The following is a 22632-nucleotide window of genomic DNA, read 5'->3' on the forward strand; positions in this document are numbered from 1 at the left end:
CTACCTTTGCTTGGAACTTCCTGCTTATGGGTTGCCATTGTGGATCCCCTCCAAGACACCACAGTTGCCATGGTGCCCACTTTTCCCTTTTAGCACTGACCCCTCATTTCCTGGAGCAGTGACATGCTACCTGGCATCCTTTATTTCTGTTAGTGATTTTTAGTTTTTTCATTTTCTTTTGATTTTAGAATTTCCGTCTGCTTACTTTTCCCATCTGTTCTTGCTTCTTGCCCCCCCCCCTTTCCCCCATTATCATCCTTAACATTATTAATCATAGTTATTTTAAATTCCCTATTTGATTCCAAAATAAGTGTTATATTTGAGTCTGGCTCTGATGCTTGCTTTGTCTTTGTTTTTTCTTGCCTTTTAAAAGCATGATGTATAATTTTTTGTTGAAAAGTTTGACATTATGTGTTAGGAAATAGGAACTGAGATAAACAGATCATTAGTGTGAGATTTTAAATTAATCTGTCCTAGAGTTGTATTGTGTTTAATATTTGCTGTAGGTATAGGTACCAGAGGCTTATTTCTTTAGTGTCCATTTTTGTCTCCCTGGCTGTCTTTGTGCTTTCCTAACAACTCCTCAGATGGAATCTGCACCAGGCAGTAACTCTTTCAGCAGTAATTAACTTACTGTATTGGAGCCCCCCTGGTGTGGTGGTAAGGTGTAGAGGAGAGAAAGCATCCTATAATCTTATAATTAAATCTCATACTTTTTGTGGGTTTGTGGCCTGGGACTGTGATCTTGATAGGTCTTTCTTAGGTCCCTCCCCCCCACACTGTCCCCCATCCCTCCTGTGAGAAAGGTTAAGAGGGGACCAGAATCAGAGAAATGACCTTTCCAAAGGTGGATAAAGTCTTTTCTGTGGAGATTAAGTCTTTGTTAGGGTGAATGCTCTGTTTTCTGTTTCACACTGACTTCTTTGACCTTCTTCCCTGCTGGAAGCACAAGGAGATCTTTATGGGCTCTTCACTCTGAGAATCTGGTGATGTTCCTGGAAGTAAACCCCACAAAAATGGGTGACTCCCCTAAGACTGTGGTTCCCAGAAGTTTTCTCAAAAATACCATTTAAGTCCGTTGACTGATGAATGGATAAAGAAGATGCACACACGCACGCACACACACACACACACACACACACATACATACATACAATGGAATATTACTTGGCAATCAAAAAAATGAAATTTTGCCATTTACAATGTGGATGGAACTGGGATGTATTATGCTAAGTGAAATAAATCATAGAAAGACAAGTAGATGACTTTACTCATGTGGAATTTAACATACAAAACGTGAACAAAAGAGAAGGAAAGCAAAATATTGTAACAACAGAGAGGGAGAATACAGAGAATACAGAGACTCTAAAATACAGAACAAACTGATGGTTGCTGGTGGGGTGTTGGGGGGAGCGTTAAGGAGGACACTTGTTAGGGTGAGCACTGGGTGTTGTATGTATGTAATGAATCACTAAAATTTATTCCTGATATTATTATACTATATGTTAACTAACTTGGATTTAAATTTTAAAAATAAATAAAAAATAAAGCAGGGGAAAAAATACCATTTAAGTGTTTGTAGTGGATTAACTTTTTGCCTCCAAAATGATATGTCCAGGTTCTAAGCCCTGGTACAATTTATTTGGCAATGAAGTCTTTGCAGACATAACTAAGGATCTTAAGGTTGTATGGTCTTGGATTTAGGATTGACCATAAATCCAGTGAGTGGTGTTCTTATTAAGAGTTAGAGGAGGGAGATTTGAGACACACAGAAGGGCAAGGTCATGTGCAGATGGAGGCAGAGGTTGGAATTATGCAAGCTAAGGAATGCCAGAGATTTCTGGCAGCCTCCAGAAGCCAAGACACAAGTGTGAAGCAATTCTTTCTCTGAGTCTTCAGAAAGATAACTTGATTTTGTACTCTGGCCTCCAGAGCTATAAATGTGAAAGAATAAACTTCTATTGTTTTAAGTCACCTAGTTTGTGATTGTTATGACAGCCCTGGGAAACCCATATAATGTTCCTATCAGTTTATGGTTCCAGTTGTTTGTGTTTGAGGTGATCCAGTAGTTCTTGCCTCTCCATATCCTGAGCTGGCAGTTTGCCTTGTGTCCTCAGTTCTATGGTGGGCCCAAGAAAAGCCACTGACTTTCAGTTTGCTTAGCTTTTTTCTTGTTGTAAGGGTGGGAGTGATACCATCCAAGTTTTTCACATGTTGGAGCCGAAACTGCAAGTCCACTGTTTTTTGTTTGGCATTTTATACTTATTATCTTAGTGATTACCACGTGCATTATTTTAAAATGTTTTAAAAATGTTTTAAAAATGTACAGTTAATTAATACACAGTCTGTTCTTCATTCCTTCTTGCTCTGAAATTCCTCCTAGAACTTTTTGTCTCCTGCTTAGTCTAAACTGTTTCTTATATTTGTTGCACGGTTGCTATCTTAGCACTTTTCTCACTCTCTGGGATTGGCTCCACTATTTCTTGGATTTCATGTCTTCTTCTCTTTTGTTTCCTTTTTTTTTTTTTTTTTTTTAAATTTTACTGGATAACATCATGTAAGGTTATATGTCAGAGTTAATTTCCTTTTCCTTGCCTGTGTGAAAATGTAACACCCTTGTCTGCTGATTTGGCTGACCGTGGAATTCATTTTCCTTTAATACTTAAGTGGCCTTGCCTTTTTATTTTTCCTGTAGAATCTGGTGTCCTTAATGAGAAGTCTTCTGATGATTCTCATTCTTTTGTAGACTAACTCTATTTCCTTTCAGACACCCTTCTAGGATATTTTTTATCTTTTTTACGAAATTTCATCTAGATGTGAGTACTTACTTTTTGTTATTGTGCTGGATTTTCACAAATCTCTTTATTTTTGCAGATTTGTTTCCTTTAAGCTTTGGAGTATTTTCTTGTATTATTTCATTGTCAGTTCTCTATTTTCTGTCTTTTTTTCTAGAACTGTTATTTGGATGTTGAATTGTCTGGATTGATCATCTGTCTTTTATTTTTATTTTCCTTATGTCTTTTTGCTTTACCTTTTCTGGAAAACTTCCTTGGATTTTGTCTTCACTTCTCCAAAAGAAAAAAAAAATTAATGGGGCACCTGGGTGGCTCAGTCCATTCAGCATCCAACTCTTGGTTTCAGCTCAGGTCATGATCTCAGGGTTCCTGAGTTTGAGCCCCGCATGCATTGGGCTCTGTGCTGACAGTGTGAAGCCTGCTTGGGATTCTATCTGCCTTGTTCTCTGCCCCTCCCCCACTTGCGCGCGCTCTCTCTCTCAAAAATAAAAAATAAACTTAAAAATTAATGAGACATGCTGAAAGACACCAAACCTTTTTTATTTTCTCATTTTTTTTCATAGCATTTGGTGCTGACTTTATGAACTTTGTTACATCTCTTGAGGATACAAATTTGCACATGTTTACATTTTTTTATTTTGAAATGATAAGTTGTAGAAATAAGTACAGTACAAAAAATTTCTCCCTGACTGATGCCTTTATCCTGAATATTTTAGTGTGTATTTTCTACAAACCAGGATCTACTTAATCACAATCCAACCATAGACTTAAATAATTAACATTTATTTATATATGTATGGACTCTGGTTTCTTTATTCAACTGGATATGTTCTGTTACTGTCATTGTTTATTCTGGTGCTCAGATTGTCCTGGTTTGGCCAATAAGAGCCTTTTTGATATAACTTCTTTCTGTCCTTTGGCATCACCTTATCTTTCTTTAACTTCCTTGCTTTGTGGCACAATACTGTACTTCTGGCTTATCTTGTACTTTTCCTGCTTCAGAGGCGGAATTGCCTGTCTTCCCAAGGATTCCTAGTTCTTTTTAAGAGAAAGTGGTGTTTACAGGATCTGTGCATTAGGTTGCGCATTGCTATTGGACTTTGCTGGTTTTTTAAGAGGACAGCTGGTGTGTTTATGTGTATGTGTTTCATGTGTGTGTTTGTGTATTGAAAACCGTAAGTACATGGTGGTACTTCTCATTTAGCATTACAGGATTGAACCTAGCCTTTTCTCCCTTATGTTTGCAATTCCCTTCTCTGACATAGAGAAACTTGACTTCCATTATCCTTAATATATTTACTTATTTAATCAGTCCCCTGGATTTAGCCAGTCTTCGTCCCTGCTGTCACTCTTCACCCTCACCCTTGCATGGACACCCTCTTCTGCTTGGGCTATTAGTCTTCATTCTAGGTTGCTTTACCCTTCTATACCTCTGCATGGAAATCTGCCCTCCCACCCCCCATCTCCAATACCATTTGGCCTTTGATATCCCTCACCAAACTACTCCTCAGCTTGGATGTCCTCTCCACTGTGCTTGGGCTCTGATACACCTTGTCAAGTTGCCTTTGTATGGATGCCCTCCTCACCTTGCTTTAGAGTGCTGATATGCTATACTAGGAAAATTCCCTTATGTGGATGCTCTCCTTACCATATTCTGGCCCTGCCTCTACCCCTACCCCAGTTTTGGATACCTTTTACTTTTTTACATTTTTTGGTCTTTGATTCTCATACCAGACACCCCCCACCTGGGCTTTTCCCCCTTTCTCCCACTGTACTCTTCTATACCTAATGACTTTAGGACTAAATTGTTTTGGAGAGTTGAAAGGGGGGAGGTGGGTATATGTTTCATCCAGGAGTAATTTTTCATTTTATTATGGTTTTTCACAATTAACTATTATTTGTTCATATTTATGAATAAATAATAAATAACAAGCTGGGGGGACTATTTATGTAGGTAGGTAGCTTTAGTTTAGAATTATCAGGCAGGGAGCTGAGCTTTGCTGTGGAGACCTAAGTTCTGGGAATCAGTAGTCCTTTCTCTAAGAATGAGCACTCATCTATAGGAGCTTTACTAGTTTCCCCAAACTGTATGTGTGTGTGGGGGGGGGGGTGGGGGAGCAGCCGGGGACTTGGAGGATGGAGATTAATCCTTTAGTTTTCGGCCTTCAGAGAAAAATGCCTGCCTACTTAGCATTATTGTCTTAGAGCTTTTGTTGTTGACAGTGGGTGTTAGCTCTTCCATGTAAAGATAATTCCCTATTTTCATTTCTGCGTTTCTCATGAGCTTTCCTTTTCTGAATTTTTAGACTTTATGGGATTCTGCAGGGCAGTGTGGTATCTCAGTTATAGTTTCCTGAAGTTCTCTGGACTTTCTGTTCGTGGCTTTGTTAGTTATGGATCCGTTTTCATAAGTTTGAAAAATTTCTTTCTGGCTTTCTTCTCAGGTTGGGATGTTTTCAGCTGTAAATAGAAATCCCATCTGAAATTTACTTAACAGTTGGGGCACTTGGGTGGTTCAGTCAGTTGAGCATCCCACTTGGGCTCAGGTCATGATCTCATGGTTCGTGGGTTCGAGCCCCTCGTCAGGCTCTGTGCTGACAGTTCTTAGGGAGCCTGCTTCGGATTCTGTAACTCCCACTCTCCCTGTATCTCTTCGGATTCTGTAACTCCCCTTCTCGTGCTCTGTCTCAAAAAAAAAAAAAAAAAATTAAATTAAATTAAAAAAAAATTTCTTAACAGTTAAAAAACTCTGCTATAACAAGAAAACTAAAGGTATTGTAGCATAGGGGTTGATTAATTTGGCAGTTTGATCGTTCTAGCAAAGATCCAGGTCATTTTCTTTTTTTTTTTTCTCTTTCATCCTAAACTTTTTCTTAAGAAAAGATTGAGACAATCTCTTGGTCTTTTTCTTGTCTTAAATAGTTATGGCAGTTTTGGGCATTACATTCTCATTGACGAACATCCAAAGTCTTCAGAAGGACTTATTTTTCCTTGTGTTTTGTTTTTAAGGTTGGATAAAACTTTCCCAGAACCCCTGCTCATATCTTACTGGTTAGAGTCCATCCGTCACATGTGTATTTGAAAAACAGTCTGTGTGTGTGTGTGTGTGTGTGTGTGTGTGTGTGTGAGAGAGAGAGAGAGAGAGAGAGAGAGAGAGAGAGAGAGAGAGAAAGAAATTACTCTAAATAAACTTATCTTTAGACCTTTGCCTCTTTGACCAGCAGCATTTGATATCTGGGGCCTTTTCAGAATCTGCATTTAAGTAGGAGTCAACCAGATAATCTCTCCAAGTCAACAAGATTACTTGATTGTACATTCGTATTTGAAAAGTACTGGTCTAAACTAGTAAAGACTTAACCCCTGGGACTGAGAGAAACCTCATTTGTGAAAGTGTACAGGGTCTCAAAATACCTGATCAAAATCAGGGTTCAATAAGAAGGGAAAAAGGAGGAGGGAATCAGTGTCTGCCCATAATCCTTCCTCCCCCCTTTTTTTTTTGGTTGTAGCTCTGTGTGTGTGTGTGCTTTTTAAAAATCATACTCATAGTAGGAGAAAAAGATGAATGGAGGTATAGCTAGTCTATCATCTTGAATATGAAATCTGCTATAGCTTTTCTTATATTGAACCCTGTAAAATATTAATAGTATGCATATATGATGTCCTGTAATCTAAAATTCTATACTTAAAGGTGGTAAAATAGATCCTTACTAATCTTAAGGGTGTATTCATTTTCTATTGTTTAGTAACAATATTGCCATAAACTTAGCAGCTTAAAACAATACACATATATGATCTCACAATTTTTGTGTTTCAGTAAATCTGGGAGTGACTAATTAGGTACTCTGCAAGGCTGCCATCAAGATGTTGGCCAGGTCTGGGTTCTCTACTGGGGGAGGATCTGCTTCCAAGCTCACCTGGTTGTTGGCATCATTTAGTTCTCTCTAGGCTCTGGGACTGATAGCCTCAGTTTTTTGCTGGCGGTTAGCCAGAGACCTTCATCAGTTTCTCCATAGGTCAGCTCATAGCAAAACAGCTTGCATCTTCAAAGCCAGCAAGGGTGAGAGATTCCTAGCAAGATAGACATTGTAATCTTACATCATTATATACAATCCATCATCTTTGTCATATTCTGTTGGTTAGAAGTCAGTCATAAGTCATGTCCACAGTCAAGGAGAGGGAATTGCACAAGGACACGAATATCAAGAGATTGGGCGGGTGTCATAGGGACCACTCTAGAGATTGTCTATTGCAAACAATGTATACATCTGACCATAAGAACACCTGATGATATGAATTATACATTGTATTCAGGCTTCTACTTATAATTTGTACTGTACTTTATACTAAGGCATTTGAGAAATTTGCTGATGTAGCCAAATATTTAAAATCATTGAAGGAAGCCTTGATGCTATCTTTGTAATGTTGTCGTTAAACAGGTTCCTTAATTTTAAGTTTATTAATATGGTTAATTATATTTCATGAATTAAATTTTAGACGTTTATTTTTCTTTTTTTAGTTGACTATATCGTGGAGTATGACTATGATGCTGTACATGATGATGAATTGACTATTCGAGTTGGTGAAATCATCAGGAATGTGAAAAAACTGCAGGAGGAAGGATGGCTAGAAGGAGAATTAAATGGAAGAAGAGGAATGTTTCCTGATAATTTTGTTAAGGTAAGTACTCTCACCTAAATTTTTAGCTGTTGCCTCATAGGATTTGATCTTTAACTTTAAGAAATACATGTATTTTAAAAACTAAAATGTTGGAAGTGAATTTTTACTCTACAGTTGTTTGGTGCCTTGGTGGATAATAACACTATGTGTATGTATGTGCACATGTGTTTATGTATGTATATATGTATCTATTTACCTGTCTTTTTATAAAAATAAATAGTACTTTGTGTTAGGGTAGCACTTTGTAATTTACAAGGTAGTTTTGCTGTGTACATTCTCATTTGAGCCTTCAAGCCTTATAAAGTAAGTAGGGTGGGTGATGACCCCATTTTTAAATATGGTGACATTACAGATGAGAGGTTAAATGGCTTGCCCAATGTTGGCTAGCTAAGATCGAGAATCTGAACTGAAATCCAGGATCATTTACTTAAGTCTAATTGTATCTTGTTGCTTTTGCAGCCCCTTTGCAAATATCTTAGGTTCCTATTTTAAGTGTCAGCCCTGTAGCAGTTATTGATCAAAGTAGGAGTGTGTTTCCAACTAACTACCAAACATTCCTTTGTTAGTGAATATTCAGTCACTTCCCCCCGGAAACAATCAAGATTCTTAAGTCTTTTGCAGACAGAGTTCTCACTAGTTTAGGGAAGGAAAAAAAAAAAAGTAAAGAATATCTGTATATTTATGCTTCACTTATAATTGCCTTGGTACCTCTATTAGTTTTCTTATGCTTACTTACTACTGGCCTCTTTAGATTGATTCTGAGTTCTTCTGGGAAGGCTAGAATGTGTCTCATTTTTTTGTCCACCTTATATAGTAATTGTTACGAATACCTGCACACTGGATATTTAGATAATATTTGTTCCCTGAATAGATTTGTATTCAGTTGTGGTTTTACGTCTAAATATGAACTCATACTGTAATGCTAATTGATTTCAGAGAAGGTGAACTAACTATATGCTACCTAAATACATTTTATCTCTTGAAATAACCGAGAAAGGCTATAGTAGGGATTTGAACTTGTAATAGGGGAAGATTGCTTTTGTTTTTATTTTTTTGTTTAATAAATTGACTTATTTCTTATAACCTAAAATGGAGTGTAATGCAGATACCTTGGTAATTGAATAGAATAAATGGATTTAAATATGGTCAAGTTCTAGATTTGTCCCTTGCTGGTCATTTGATGTAGTTCAAACCACATAATTTATCTGTTTTCTTATCCTTAAAATGGCATATTTATAGGCAGTATATGGTAAGCCATGACATTGCTCTCTCACCTCTCTCTCTTTCTCTGTGTCTCTTTAAAAAAAGGAAAGTGGCTTTTTTTTTTAATTAAAAATTTTTTTTTTAAATTTACGTCAGAGTTAGCATATAGAGTAACAATGATTTCAGGAGTAGATTCCTTAGTGCCCCTTACCCATTTAGCCCATCCCCCCTCCCACAACCCCTCTTCCCTCAACAGAGTAACCCTCTGTTTGTTCTCCATATTGAAGAGTCTGTTATGTTTTGTCCCGCTCCCTGTTTTTATATTATTTTTGCTTCCCTTCCCTTGTGTTCATCTGTTCTGTGTCTTAAAGTCCTTACATGAGTGAAGTCATATGATATTTGTCTTTCTCCAACTGATTAATTTTGCTTAGCATAATACCCTCTAGTTCCATCCACGTAGTTGCAAATGGCAAGATTTCATTCTTTTTGGTTGCTGAGTAATCCTCCATTGTGTGTGTGTGTGTGTGTGTGTACACATATCTTCTTTATCCATTCATCCATTGATGGACATTTGAGCTCTTTCCATACTTTGGCTATTGTTGATAGTGCTGCTATAAACATTGGGGTGAATGTGCCCCTTCGAACAGCACACCTGTATCCCGTGGTTAAATGCCTAGTAGTGCAGTTGCTGGGTCATAGGGTAGTTCTATTTTTAGTTTTTTGAGGAACCTCCATACTGTTTTCCAGAGTGGCTGCACCAGGAAAGTGGCTTTTTAGAGAAAGTATGTTGAAGTAATAGAACACTAAAGAAAAATACATGAAATGTTAAGTATTAATATAGCTTTAAAAAATTTTTTTTCATTTTATTTATTTTAGAGAGCATGATCTGGAGAGGGGGCAGAGGGAGGGAGGGAGGGAGGGGGGCGGAGAGAGAGAGAGAGAGAGAGAGAGAGAGAGAGAAAGAATCCCAAGCAGGTTCCACGCTTAGCATGGATTAATCCCATGACCCTGGGATCATGACCTGAGCTAAAATCGAGACTTGGATGCTCAACCGACTGAGCCACCCAGGCGCGCCCCTGTATAGTTCTGTTAATTGTGTGCTGATATATTGTCCCAATAGTGGAGATGACTATCATAGGACTCCATTTTGAAATATATTTTACTTCTTGTTCCATGACAACACTAGAACTTGAGTTTAATGCACTGCCTGAGAATGGAGGATGCAGTTTGAGTATGCTAAATAATGGAGGGAAGCATAATCTGGGATTAAAAAGTAACCACAGGATACCAAATTAGAATGGGAGACATAAGTATGAACTCATGTTCAGTTTAAAGTATGTATCAACACATACAGAAACTATGTGTGTGTTAACACTTGGGTTAATGCACGTCCATATATTTCTCAGCTGTTTCCACTGAGAGGGCCTAGAAACAGTGACATACAGTAGCAGCAACTATCCCCAGTTACCAGATTTCACTTTCTAAATCTTATTCTCCAATAAAAGAAGCAGGGCTCCTTAGACAAATAGCTGATTCTAGGGCTGGAGCAAGGAAAATACATGATGACCCCAGACCATCTTGTATGTAGTGCCAGAAGGTAGAGAAGTGCTCAAAAAAACCCCCACAAAATGATGGCCCATGTGAAAGCAGCATTAGAGCCAATCTAAAGACTTTCCAGGCTCAGCTTCCAATGTCCAGAGCTGGACTAATTTAAGCAACAGAATAACCTAATACTTGATAATTACCCAAAGAGGAGCATAAATATACGTAAGCTCGTGCTGATATAGATAAGTGGTTGAGTAAATAAGTGAATGGAAAAGAAGGAGTAAATCTCAGGGAATTATTTCAAATATTTGTAGATACTTCCTTTCCCTCCATCCCCTCCCCTCAAAAACATCCTGTAGGATGGGCCGGAGTGAAAAATAGGTGGAAAAGAAAAATAGTAACTTTACAGTGGAGAAAACTGGCAAATACTACCATAACCAACTGTTAAAAGCTAATATCATCAGTGATATGTTGATATCATGTATCCTCTTTACCTCTGTGATACTTATTCTTCCCCCAAACCCATAATCCCAGTCTAAGCATGAGGAAAAGCATCAAACCCAAATTGAAGACAAACTACAAAATATGTGACCAGCGCTTAAAGAAAATTTCAAGGTCATGAAAACCAAGTAAAGGCTGAGAAACCGATGTTGACTAGATGAGCCTAACACGACATGTGATCAAATATATCGTGGTATCTTGGGTTGGAATCTGGAACAAAAAATGGGTATTAGTGAAAAAGCTGATGAAATCTTCATAAAGTCATTGGTTTAGTTTTGACAAGTGTAATATGGTTATGCAAGATGCAACATTAGGAGAAACAATGAAGGGGATATGGGAGCTCTGTGTACTACCTTTGTAATTCTTTCAAGTTTATTTTTGAGAGAGCGCATGAGTGAGTGTGGGGCAGAGAGAGAGGTTGAGAGAGAGAATCTCATGCAGGCTCCACACTGTCAGCACAGAGCCCAAAGTGGGGCTCAAGTTGACCTGAAGTGGAGCTTGGGCTTACCCAAAGTGGGGCTGGAACCATGAGATCTTGAGCCGAAGTCGGATGCTTAACTAACTGAGCCACCCAGGCACCCTGAAAGTTAAATTTTTATTGAAAAATTAGCCAGAGGCAGTCAATAGCAGTAGATAATAAGATAGTTGACTTCAGATGTGAAGATTCAAGGGAAAGTTGTAATTTATAATTCACTGTCCACCGGTAAATAAGCCTTTTATGCCTAATGTACTGTTACTGTAAGATATGTATGTTATTTGTAAATCTGAGGCTATGAAGTGGATGGTAGAACTACTGAGGCTTCAAAATTCACATCCCTGTTATAGTTTCAGATAGCTATATTGAAGGGCATTGATATTCCAGTTGGGCTGGAAGGTTAAATCATTTTTGCAGACTATTGAAAACAGACTTTATAGACACTAAATTTGTTTTGTGACAAACTGTTCATTTCATTGTCTCTTTGCAGTTATTTCATCTTTACTTGATTTAAAAAATATTTTACAAAGAATGTAGAACGAGGATCCATGAACTTAGGTATAGAATGTTATCATTTTGTCATTGTTGCTTTAGAGTGTTACTTTTATAATAGAACATTACAGATAAAATTGAGTTCTTTGTTACCTCCTCTTATCATTTCCCTCTCCTCCCAACCTCCATATTCTGAAATTAAATGTATCCTTCTAATATATATCTGTGCATAAACAAATAGTATTTTGTGTGATTTAGACATTGACATAATTATTGTGTCATATTGTGACTTTTTAAAATTTAATATGCCTTTCAATGTGATACATAACATTGTGTTTTTATGACACTGTGCAGTTAGCTCATAACTCTTTGGTAAATAGAGGAATGATGTCGGGACAATGAGAAAGCCGTGTTGGTTTATTTTCTAGGTAAAGGGAGTTGTGATAAAGAATGTAAAAGTATCATTTAGTGAGAAAGGGATAGGCTCTTAGCTTGGCTGCTTGCATAAACAGGAGTGCTTTTAGCTTTTAAATGAAACCCTTTCTTTCTTTCTTTCTTTCTTTCTTTCTTTCTTTCTTTCTTTCTTTCTTTCTTTCTTTCTTTCTTTCGTTAATGTGATGATCATCTCTACCTAGGTATTTTTCTCAAAGTTGAACAGTCCTAGCATAAAATGTTACAGCTTTTAACTCCTGGTGCTTACCTCCTCTTGTCTCTGCATCATCTTAGTACCCATAAACCAACCTATCTACTCTATTGTTTTTATGCATTATTTTTTTTTAAGTTTATTTATTTATTTTGAGAGAAAGAGACAGCTATTGGGCAGAGGCAGAGAGAGAGGAGAGAATCTCAAGTGGGTTCCATACTGTCAGCACAAAGCCCAGCGTGGGGCTTGAACTCATGAACATGAGATATCGTGACCTGAGCCGAAACCAAGAGTCAGACTTAAGTGACTAAGCTACCCATAGGCCCCCGATGCATTTTTTTTTTTTTTAACGTTTTATTTCTTTTTGAGACAGAGAGAGACAGAGCATGAACGGGAGAGGGGCAGAGAGAGAGGGAGACACAGAATTGGAAGCAGGCTCCAGGCTCTGAGCCATCAGCCCAGAGCCCGACGCGGGGCTCGAACTCACGGACCACGAGATCGTGACCTGAGCTGAAGTCGGATGCTTAACCGACTGAGCCACCCAGGCGCCCCCCAATGCATTTTTAATAGCTATAGAGGAATCCATTTGTCACGACTGTTTGGGCAGTCTTAAGTTATTACCCATTTTCCAAGGTTTCAGTTATTGTTATTTATTTTTACTTTCATTTTTAGTGCTCAGGTTCCAAACTTGTATAGGTTTAAAGTGGTATGCCCAAACCCTACTTTCTTTTTCTTTTTCTTTTTCCTTTTCCTTTTCCTTTTCTTTTTCTCTCTTTTTTCTTTCTTTTCTTTTCTTTTCTTTTTCTTTTTCTTTTCTTTTATTTTTCTCTTTCTCTTTCTCTTTCTCTTTCTCCTTTCTCTTTCTCTCTCTTTCTCTCTTTTTATTCTCTTCTTCGAATTTCTTTCTTTTCCTTTATATTTCTTTTATTTTTTCTTTTCTTTTCTTTTCTTTTCTTTCTGTTTCTTTTCTTTTCTTTTCTGTCTTTCTTTAGCTCTTTCTTTTCTTTTCTTCCTTCCTTCATAATCACTGGTATTTTTCGTGTGTTTGATTTCACAGAATCAGTAGTATTTTAGTGTGTGATTCCCCCCACCCCCCGGAGGTTAGATGTTTAGGAATACATGTGTAGTTTTATGGTAGAGATTCCTTTTTAACAGTCACATAGTATTCCATTCTAGGTCTTTACCACATTTTATAAATATTTAGAGCTATTTTCTTTTTCTTTCTTTTTTTTTTTCTTAGCTATTGAAAACAGTGCTGTGGTGAATATCCTTTTGTAGGTTATATACATTGCTGAGAATTTGCTGCATCGTAGGGTATGCCCATATTCCACTGTTTTAGACATTGTACAGTTTCTCACTAAATAATTATACCATTATATTTAAATTCCTACCCGTAGTATGAGTACCTTTCTTCCATGTTCTTTTTTTTCAATGTTTATTTATTTTTGGGACAGAGAGAAACAGCATGAACGGGGGAGGGTCAGAGAGAGAGGGAGACACAGAATCGGAAACAGGCTCCAGGCTCTGAGCCATCAGCCCAGAGCCTGACGCGGGGCTCGAACTCACGGACCGCGAGATCGTGACCTGGCTGAAGTCGGACGCTTAACCGACTGCGCCACCCAGGCGCCCCTCTTCCATGTTCTTATAAACATTTGATACCATCAGATCTTTTATTTTCTTTTTAATCTTATAGATCTATAGTAGTATCCACATGTTACAGTGTTTCATATTTGTGATTACAAGGGAAGTTAGATATCTTTTCACATTTACTGGCCACTTAAATTTCTTTTCCTGTGTCTAGCCTGTTCAGATATTTCTGTCCATTTTTCCATTGAGTTCTTGCTCATTCTCATTGATTTGTAGTACTTCTTACTGTGAATACTGTGAATTCTTACTGTGAATTCCGTATTGTGAATACTAGGCCTTTGCCTTCCTTCTGCTTATGTGTCTTTTTCTCTTTCATAAGTGCTTTTATTTTCTTTACCTTTTTGTTATTTAATTTTTTAAAAATTTACATCCAAATTAGCATATAGTGCAACAATGATTTCAGGAGTAGATTCTTTTTTTTTTTAATGAGAATTTAATTTTAATTTTTTTAGAATTTACATCCAAAGTAGTATATAGTGCAACAGTGATTTCAGGAGTAGTTTCCTTAGTGCCCTTTACCCACTTAGCCCATCCCCCCTCCCACAACCCCTCCAGTACCCCTCAGTTTGTTCTCCATATTTATGAGTCTCTTCTGTTTTGTCCCTCTCCCTGTTTTTATATTATTTTTATTTCCCTTCCCTTATGTTCATCTGTTTTGTCTCTTAAAGTCCTCATATGAGTGAAGTCATATGATATTTGTCTTTCTCTGACTAATTTCCCTTAGCATAATACCCTCCAGTTCCATCCACGTAGTTGCAAATGGCAAAATTTTATTCTTTTTGATTGCTAAGTAATGCTCCATTGTATGTATATGTGTGTGTGTGTGTGTGTGTGTGTGTGTGTGTGTGTGTGTGTATCTATATATATACACATACATACACCACGTCTTCTTTATCCATTCATCCATCAATGGACATTTGGGCTCTTTCCATACTTTGGCTATTGTTGATAGTGCTGCTATAAACATGGGGGTGCATGTGTCCCTTCGAAACAGCACGCCTGTATCCTGTGGATAAATACCTAGTAGTGCATTTGCTGGGTCGTAGGGTAGTTATATTTTTAGTTTTTTTGAGGAACCTCCATACTGGTTTACAGAGTGGCTGCACCAGCTTGCATTCACATCATAAGTGCTTTTTGTGACTTGTCTTAGTATAACTTGGGAGCAGGGAAGGTTTAAAGACATTAATCTTCTAAGTTTTCTTTAGTTTTAAAGTTTTGATTTTCAGCATAAATCATTAATCAGTCTTGCTTTATTTTTTGTACAGCTGTGATTTAGGCACTAATTAAATTTTTTTCCGCATTAAAAAATATTGAATAGTCTACTCTTTCCTTATGGATTTGTAGTGTTTAAGAATTGAGCCAAAATTGGGAAGGAACTTGCTAGTTTATCAGATCTTTCCACATTCTCAACTTCAGTGTTTTAGACTAAAGCTTAGACTCAAGTGTCTGATTTGTTTGTTCATGTAAACTTTGAGATTCAGTGTCAGTGTTGTTATTTGTGATATTTGGCACTCTGCTGTAACTGAGATGAAACAAAGTAAATACTCCATTAAATAAATGCTTAGTGATTCACTATGAAGTATTTTGGGGTGTGGTGAGAAGAGTTCCCACAACTTACTTTATTGGGGGAGGTAACAGCATGAAAATAGGTGGAAAAATTGCTGTGCCTTTTTGGCTGAGTGTCAGATATGTCGTAAAGATAATAGGTGCTAAAGGATCTTGGAGAAAATATTTTTCAGAGATTTTGGAAGTAACACTTGAGTTGGTCTTTAAAGATAGGAAGTTAGATGAATAATTAGTGTGCTCTATGTCTGTCAAAGGCGCAAAATGTTTTGCGGTAAAAATAATGGACTGTTTTGGCTGAATGCAAGTTTTTCTATGGGAGTGTGTATAATGGGATTTAAGGCCAAAAGTATGGATTGAAGCCAGTGGTACAGTGCATTTTGAGTGTCATTTAAAGGTATTGAGACTCATTGAGGTGCTTGGGTGGCTCAGTCAGTTAAGTGTTTGACTTCAGCTCAGGTCACGATCTCATGGTTTTTGAGTTTGAGCCCCAGGTTGGGCTCTGTGCTGACAGCTCAGAGCTTGGAGCCTGCTTGGGATTCTGTGTCGCCCTCTCTCTCTGCCCCATCCCAATCCTGTTCTGTCTCTCTCTCACTCTCTCAAAAATAAACATTAAAAAAAATTTTTTTTTAAAGGTATTAAGACTATTTGAAAGATACTAGGGAAATCACAGGTTTTGGAGACAGGAGAAGGAAGATAGAATGCTTTAATGGATTAATCTTAGTGAGAAGGAAAGATTTTATTAAAGAGGAAAGAGTTGAAGTTATAAAGTGTAGTGAGAGTGGAAGCAAATGGATAGCTAATAGACATAATACCTTTTATTCATGTTAAGACTTTGCATGTTCCCATCCATTTTCTCAGTTTATTCTGACATTTTTGAAAATTAGGGAATATGTTATTCATGCCCCAAATCATACCGGTGATAGTCGGTAGGCCACGGGCTTGGTAGTAGGTAGCTCTGTGACAGGCAAATACCAGCCTGTTTTTAGATGAGAAATGTATTTTATGTAGTAGGTGCTGGTTATTACATTTTGTAACATTCCCTGCTTTTAAGAATCTAAGGACAAAGTGATATGAATCTTAGCCGTTGAAATTCTCCAGTAGCATCAGCATAGTTGAAAGAGGTTAGAATGACAAAATTAAGTGCTTTTGATAACCTTTAGAATTGATTCTTGAAAAGAAAAATCAAACTGCTTCCTCAAAATGCAAGTTTATGGAAATAAACTTTTTCCCCCCAAAACTAAACTTGAGCTTTGATGTGAGGGCATTTCAAAGACTAAAGATGGAATGAAAATATGCAAAAAATGTAAAAATAATAAGATATTTAGAAAATGAAGCCAACTCTCAATGCTCATGTGCAGTTTTCTGTAGGTAACTTTATAAAATGAAATCAGAGTTTCATTCTTGTTCTCCTACTGCCTCCATTCCTGGAAATTGTGCTGAAAAACAAGGTTTAATTATACAAGTTAAGAAAGTAGAAGGCCCAGTGTATCAGTAAGAATGGGATAGCTCACATTGTAGTAACAGCATTACAATCTCCGTGGTGGCATCACACAAGGAATACATGCTTTCATACAGGTCGTAGTCCAGCTAGTGAGTTATGTTTAATTAAGTAAAATAAGAGCTTTCTTTCTTTGTTGCAAGTAAGATCAGCAGCAACTTTAGCACCAAGTAGGGGATACTTCTCAGCTGTATTTGAAGCCTGTAGTTTTCATCAACCACATGTCTCTTTCTGCAGCACTTGTGTAGCAGGGTTTTCAATTCCTTTTAGATCACGAGCCTCTTCAGTATCTCTGTTAAGAAACCCAATTCCCCAGGTACTCTCTTTTGAGGTATGTTTTAGTAAGATCAGTGGCAGTACTGCAGTATAGCCTCCGCGTACCCTGCCTCTCCATCGTACTCTTTTCTGTTTGTGATCTGTTCATTTGTCCAAATTCTTACTGAGGCTCTTTCTGTGTGTTAGGACTTTGTATAGATGCTAGGGACACGGTAGTGGATAAAACAGGTAAGTTCCCTTCTCTTTGTGAATTTATTTTTAATGGTGGGAGGAAAACAGACAAATGTAAAAAAAAATAAATGAATAAGATGATAATTTTCGATAGTCATTAGTGCTTTGAAAGAGAAAAAGTGAGTGATGGGAGGTGGAAAATGGCATTTGATACTTTAATTTGGATGTTGTAGGATAGCCTCTCTGAGGTTATTTGGTCAGAAAAACCCAGAAAGGTGTAGAGGAGATAAGGAATGAATTCCTTTTGAGGAGGATCTTGATATTAGAAGAAGGTAGACTTACTGTGATAGATGTGGTTGCCAACTCCTCTACGAGAGCTATGTCAAGAAGATAGCGTGGCATTAGGAAAGGAACGTGGCCTTTGGAGTCAGGATGTATAGACCTCTGTTTGACTTCCTACCCCCACCTCCCCCATACCCATACATATGCCTCCGGCATGTTCTTCCTTAAAGATGTTTCACTGTAGAGCATGTATTTCTTACTGTGTAAAGGTGGGGATCCCACCTGTTTGAGTTGTTGGTAGGAATTAGATTTTGAGTGTCTGTACTTTGCATGTAGATATGAAATGGATTTATTATTTCATCTTGTTATATTTTGCTCAGGAACTTCCTTTTCATAAAGGGAAAATCAGAGAAGAAAATCACCTATGTTGTTAATTTAGTCAATAAATAGGTTCCCCTCCCCCCCCCCGTGCCTGTACTATACCACTACTGTTAAATCAAATGTTAAAATAGGTAAATAAGAACTTTTCTAATTTCTCTTTAAGAAAAGCCAGTGGTTTTTAAGGAAGGACAAAAATAAAGAAGAAAGTAATTGGGAAAATATGAGATAAGAAGTTAGCCTGATTAGCCTGTTTCCCTAAACCAAATCTATAGCCTTGGTGTTGGTTGTGGTGGAACAGATCAGGTCTGTTTAAAAGTGGGCCAGCTGCGTGAGAAGCTAGACAGTAAAAAAGCTTTTAGTGTATTAGGATTTGTGTAAGCTCTAGCTCCTTAGGGTAAAACTAATTTTGATAGGTCTTGTCTGGGGAACTAAAGTCTTATATTTAAAAGAGTGATCTGGAAGAAATTATTATTATTATTATTTTATTTATTTTTTAAGTCCTTTGGAATGGAAAAGTTAGTTCTAAGAAGATGAGGGGGCTCAAATGAAATGCCTTTGGAAAGTTGTTTCAGATACTGAGAAAGGAGAGAAAGCAGACATTTGTCAGGACTTGTTATTAAAAGTTGAGGATTTGTGTTCAAGTCTTGGTAGAAGTATTGGCAGTATAAATACAGAAAAAAATAATAATGTTGGTTGAGGACCTTGGATCTATATTGAAACTTTATTTTTCTTAGAGAACCTGTGCTGCGGAAAAAAAAAAGAGCTACCTCCAGTTCAGTTTCCCACTCTGTCTCCATTGACACTTGGAGAGATAGGAGCTCCTGGTTACTACTGGGTTGGGTAGGAGTTCAGGCTCCACTTGGCCTCCATTGAATCCTTGACTGAAGGGCAGGTGTGTCTCATTAGTACTGCCTTGTGGCCTCCACTGGCAGTGGGAGGAGAGGAGACCCATTCCCCGCCCTCTCCAGTGGGGAAGGGAGTCTTGGCTCTCCACTTGGCCTTCTCTGATACCACCCTGGCTGGGTGAGTGGGGTAGTGGTTGTGATTGGGGTGTCTGGTTATAGCCTGGTGAGGGTGGAAGGAAGTCTAGGTTCCCTACTTAGCTTTGGCTGGCATGGGTGGGAGGGGGCTACAGTTTTTTTTTTGGGTTTTTTTTCCCCTGTGTTATTTGACTGTAGTAGAGTGATTTTATCGGCTAGGGGTTTTCTGTCTTGCTAGGCTACCCTTTTCTTGGTCCTCTGGTTGGAGAGACCCCAGCTTTTCTTGGAGCACCCCACCCCCCACCCCCACCCCTCCCACCCCCCGCCTCATTGGCATTAACAGGTTGTCAGCTTCTCCAGTATTTAGTCTAGAATATATGAGGCAAAAAGAAACCTCGTGAACTCACTAACCAGGTTCTAAGGAACCTGGGCTCTCTTGGCTGACCTGTCTTCTTTTCTTCACTTTTCAGAATATTTTTATCTGTATTTTTAAGTTATTTATTGCTTTAGAGAGAGAGTGTGGGAGGGGAGAGAGAGAACCCCAAGCAGGCTCCCGCGCTGTCAGCACAAAGCCCTGTGCGGGACTTGAACTCACTAACTGTGAGATCTTACCTGAGCTGAAATCAAGAGTCTGATGCTTAATCTAGTGAGCCACCCAGGCGCCTCCAGATTATTTTTATCTATTTAGTTTTAATATGTAATGTCTAGAGTTTTTAACATTTTATCTAGTGGGAAGAAGAAGGAAAAGTACATCTGTCCTATCTTTACGTAAGGGAAATCTAGTTGGTGATGCAGTTTTTAAAAGTACTTATTTTAATTCCAGTTAGTTAACATACAGTGTTATATTAGTTTCAGATGTACAATATAGTAATTCAACTCTTCCATAGATCACCCTGTGCTCATCACGCCAAGTGCACTCCTTAATCCCCATCACCTATTTCACCCATCTCCCCACTTCCTTCCCCTCTGGTAAGCATCAGATAGATGGTTATGCACTTAATAGATTGTAATGCATATCCTTAAAGTCTAAAAACTCACTACATAGAGTTTCTTTTAGAAATGGTTTAATAATAGCTAGTTTTTCTTGGGGCGGCTGGGTGGTTCAGTCGGTTAAGCATCCAACTTTTCGGCTCAGGTCATGATCTCACAGTTTGTGAGTTCGAGCCCCACGTCGGGCTCGGAGCTTGGAGCTTGCTTCGGATTCTGTGTCTCCTTCTCTCTCTGCCCCTCCCCCACTGGTGCTCACTCGCGCGCGCGCTCTCTCTCTCTCTCTCTCTCTGTCAAAAATAAATAAATGTAAAAAAAAATTTTAATAATAGCTAGTTTTTCTTAAAAGTAGAGAAATATCAGTGAAATAAGGTATTAAAAGAAGTTAACAGAAATACTTTTATTAGTTGTACAGTGTTTGGTGTATAAGGGATGTTAATTTGTGAGCTTTGATAGAGCTTTCTTGTGAGCTTTATACTGATGGTATTATAGTTTATTACATGATATTGTTACATATTTTTACTTTAGAAAATAAATATATATATTCACAGAAGAGGTCTCAGGTGCTGGTAAAGGAATTGCTGTTCCTTGCCTTTTTAAATGTAAAATGAAATTTTGATCCCTTTTGAAGAGTTCTCAGAGCTTGGTAAAGTGTTTCAGACTTTTTATATAATAAAGAACAAGGAAACAAGTTATTAACACTTAAATATTTTCAGGAAGCTGACAAGTTACTAAAAATCGTTTGGATATTTTTTCTTTATTTTGACTTAAATTTCTAGCCTTTTTTTTCCCTCATTTATAAAAAGGTTAAAATCATTGAATCCTTTTTTTTAAAAAACTTAGGCAGTTTGACAGCTTACCTCTCATTAAAAATGTTTCTTTCTTTTTTTTTTTTAACGTTTATTCATTTTTGAGAGAGAGCAGACAAAGTGTGAGTGGGGGAGGGGCAGAGAGAGAGGGAGACAGAATCCAAAGCAGGCTCCAGGCTCTGAGTGTCAGCACAGAGCCTGATTCAGGGCTTTCACGAACTGGGAGATCATGACCCAAGCTGAAATCAGATGCTTAACCGACTGAGCCACACAGGCGCCCCTCAAGTTGTAGAAATAATTTAAATCAGAAAAGTTTGAGTGCCAGAACCTGGGTTTCTGGGATATCTCCTGACCTGGCTTTTTGGATCAGCACTCATTGTCTACTTGATAATGTCATCTGTGGCCTCAAGGAGTCTAGCAGCTTTGGGAGAAGGATCTTCCTTCAGTAGGCCTGATGTCTTTTGAGTCATAGATACTATAGCCCTCATTATTGGCAGTTCTTATCCTAAAATCCCTTCAACCTAGGACTGAAAGCACAAATAACATATTTAAATCCATGTAACTAGTGTGAAAAATGTGACTATTATAAATTGTTGGGGTATTTTCAGTCCATTTCAGTGTGGTATGTCTGAGTTATTTATTTAGTGTTTTTCCCACTCTGCTTCACTTGGCTCTCATTAACATTCTTGTGATGGAGAAAAGAAAAGGAGTAGCCACTGAAAATGAATGTATGTAACTTTTCCTCTCTTTTCCTACTTTTGCCTTTTCCAAATGGGGGAGGGATAGTTGGCAATAGGAAGGCCCTTTGTCCAGGTTGGAGAGACAATAATTAGGTGGAGAAGAGCATATTTGGGAGAGAGAATAGACTTAGAAACTTTCAAAATAGTCCTATTATATCTGTTATTGTTGTTTTCCTTCGTGATTTTGATATGATGGCACTCAGAAGGTACATACTGATTTCATATTAAGGAGATTTTCTCCTGTTGGTCCTTTTCAGTTTGGACTTAAAGGTTTTTTGTTACTATACAACTTAATTTGGTCATAAGAAAAATGAAAATCTAATGATTTGATGTAGTTCCTTCTGGATTATTCCTTATACACTATCATTTATATTCTAAAAACAATAAATACTATAGGAATGGGGCAAACCATTTTTATTAGGTTGGAAATCTCATTTTTCTTTTTCTTTTTTTTTTTTAAATTTTTTTTTTTCAACGTTTATTTATTTTTGGGACAGAGAGAGAGCATGAACGGGGGAGGGGCAGAGAGAGAGGGAGACACAGAATCCGAAACAGGCTCCAGGCTCCGAGCCATCAGCCCAGAGCCTGACGCGGGGCTCGAACTCACAGACCGCGAGATCGTGACCTGGCTGAAGTCGGACGCTTAACCGACTGCGCCACCCAGGCGCCCCGGAAATCTCATTTTTCAAGTGCGGGTCTAATGTTGATGCAGTCAAAGCTAAAACAGTGGGCATATATGTTAAATATTTAATCCTGCTTATATTCTTAAATCTTTAGTAAAAGTCACTTTTCTGTATCTTCTGATTTATGTTTCATAGAGTTGGAGGTACTAGTTCTATATAACACTTTTGGAAATTCTGAATGTCAAATTAAAAATATTGTGTATTCCTTAAATTTTAATTAGCATAAGCAGAACTCACTCTGCTTAGGGTAACCTCTTTCATTTGAGAAATAAGAATAAGTT

The 22632-nt window shown here is 37.8% G+C and overlaps 1 protein-coding gene across 1 annotated transcript in view; it reads left to right on the plus strand.

Annotated features, from left to right (window-relative positions):
• Positions 1 to 22632, plus strand: part of LOC115514033 (CD2 associated protein) — a 136801-nt gene that overhangs the window by 28089 nt on the left and 86080 nt on the right. Inside the window, exon 2 of the mRNA XM_030315672.1 lies at positions 7312 to 7472. Coding sequence (XP_030171532.1) covers positions 7312 to 7472 — 161 coding nt within the window. The remainder of the gene's footprint in view (positions 1 to 7311; positions 7473 to 22632) is intronic.

Source organism: Lynx canadensis, chromosome B2 (assembly GCF_007474595.2).
Source record: "Lynx canadensis isolate LIC74 chromosome B2, mLynCan4.pri.v2, whole genome shotgun sequence".
Taxonomy (NCBI): Eukaryota; Metazoa; Chordata; class Mammalia; order Carnivora; family Felidae; genus Lynx; species Lynx canadensis.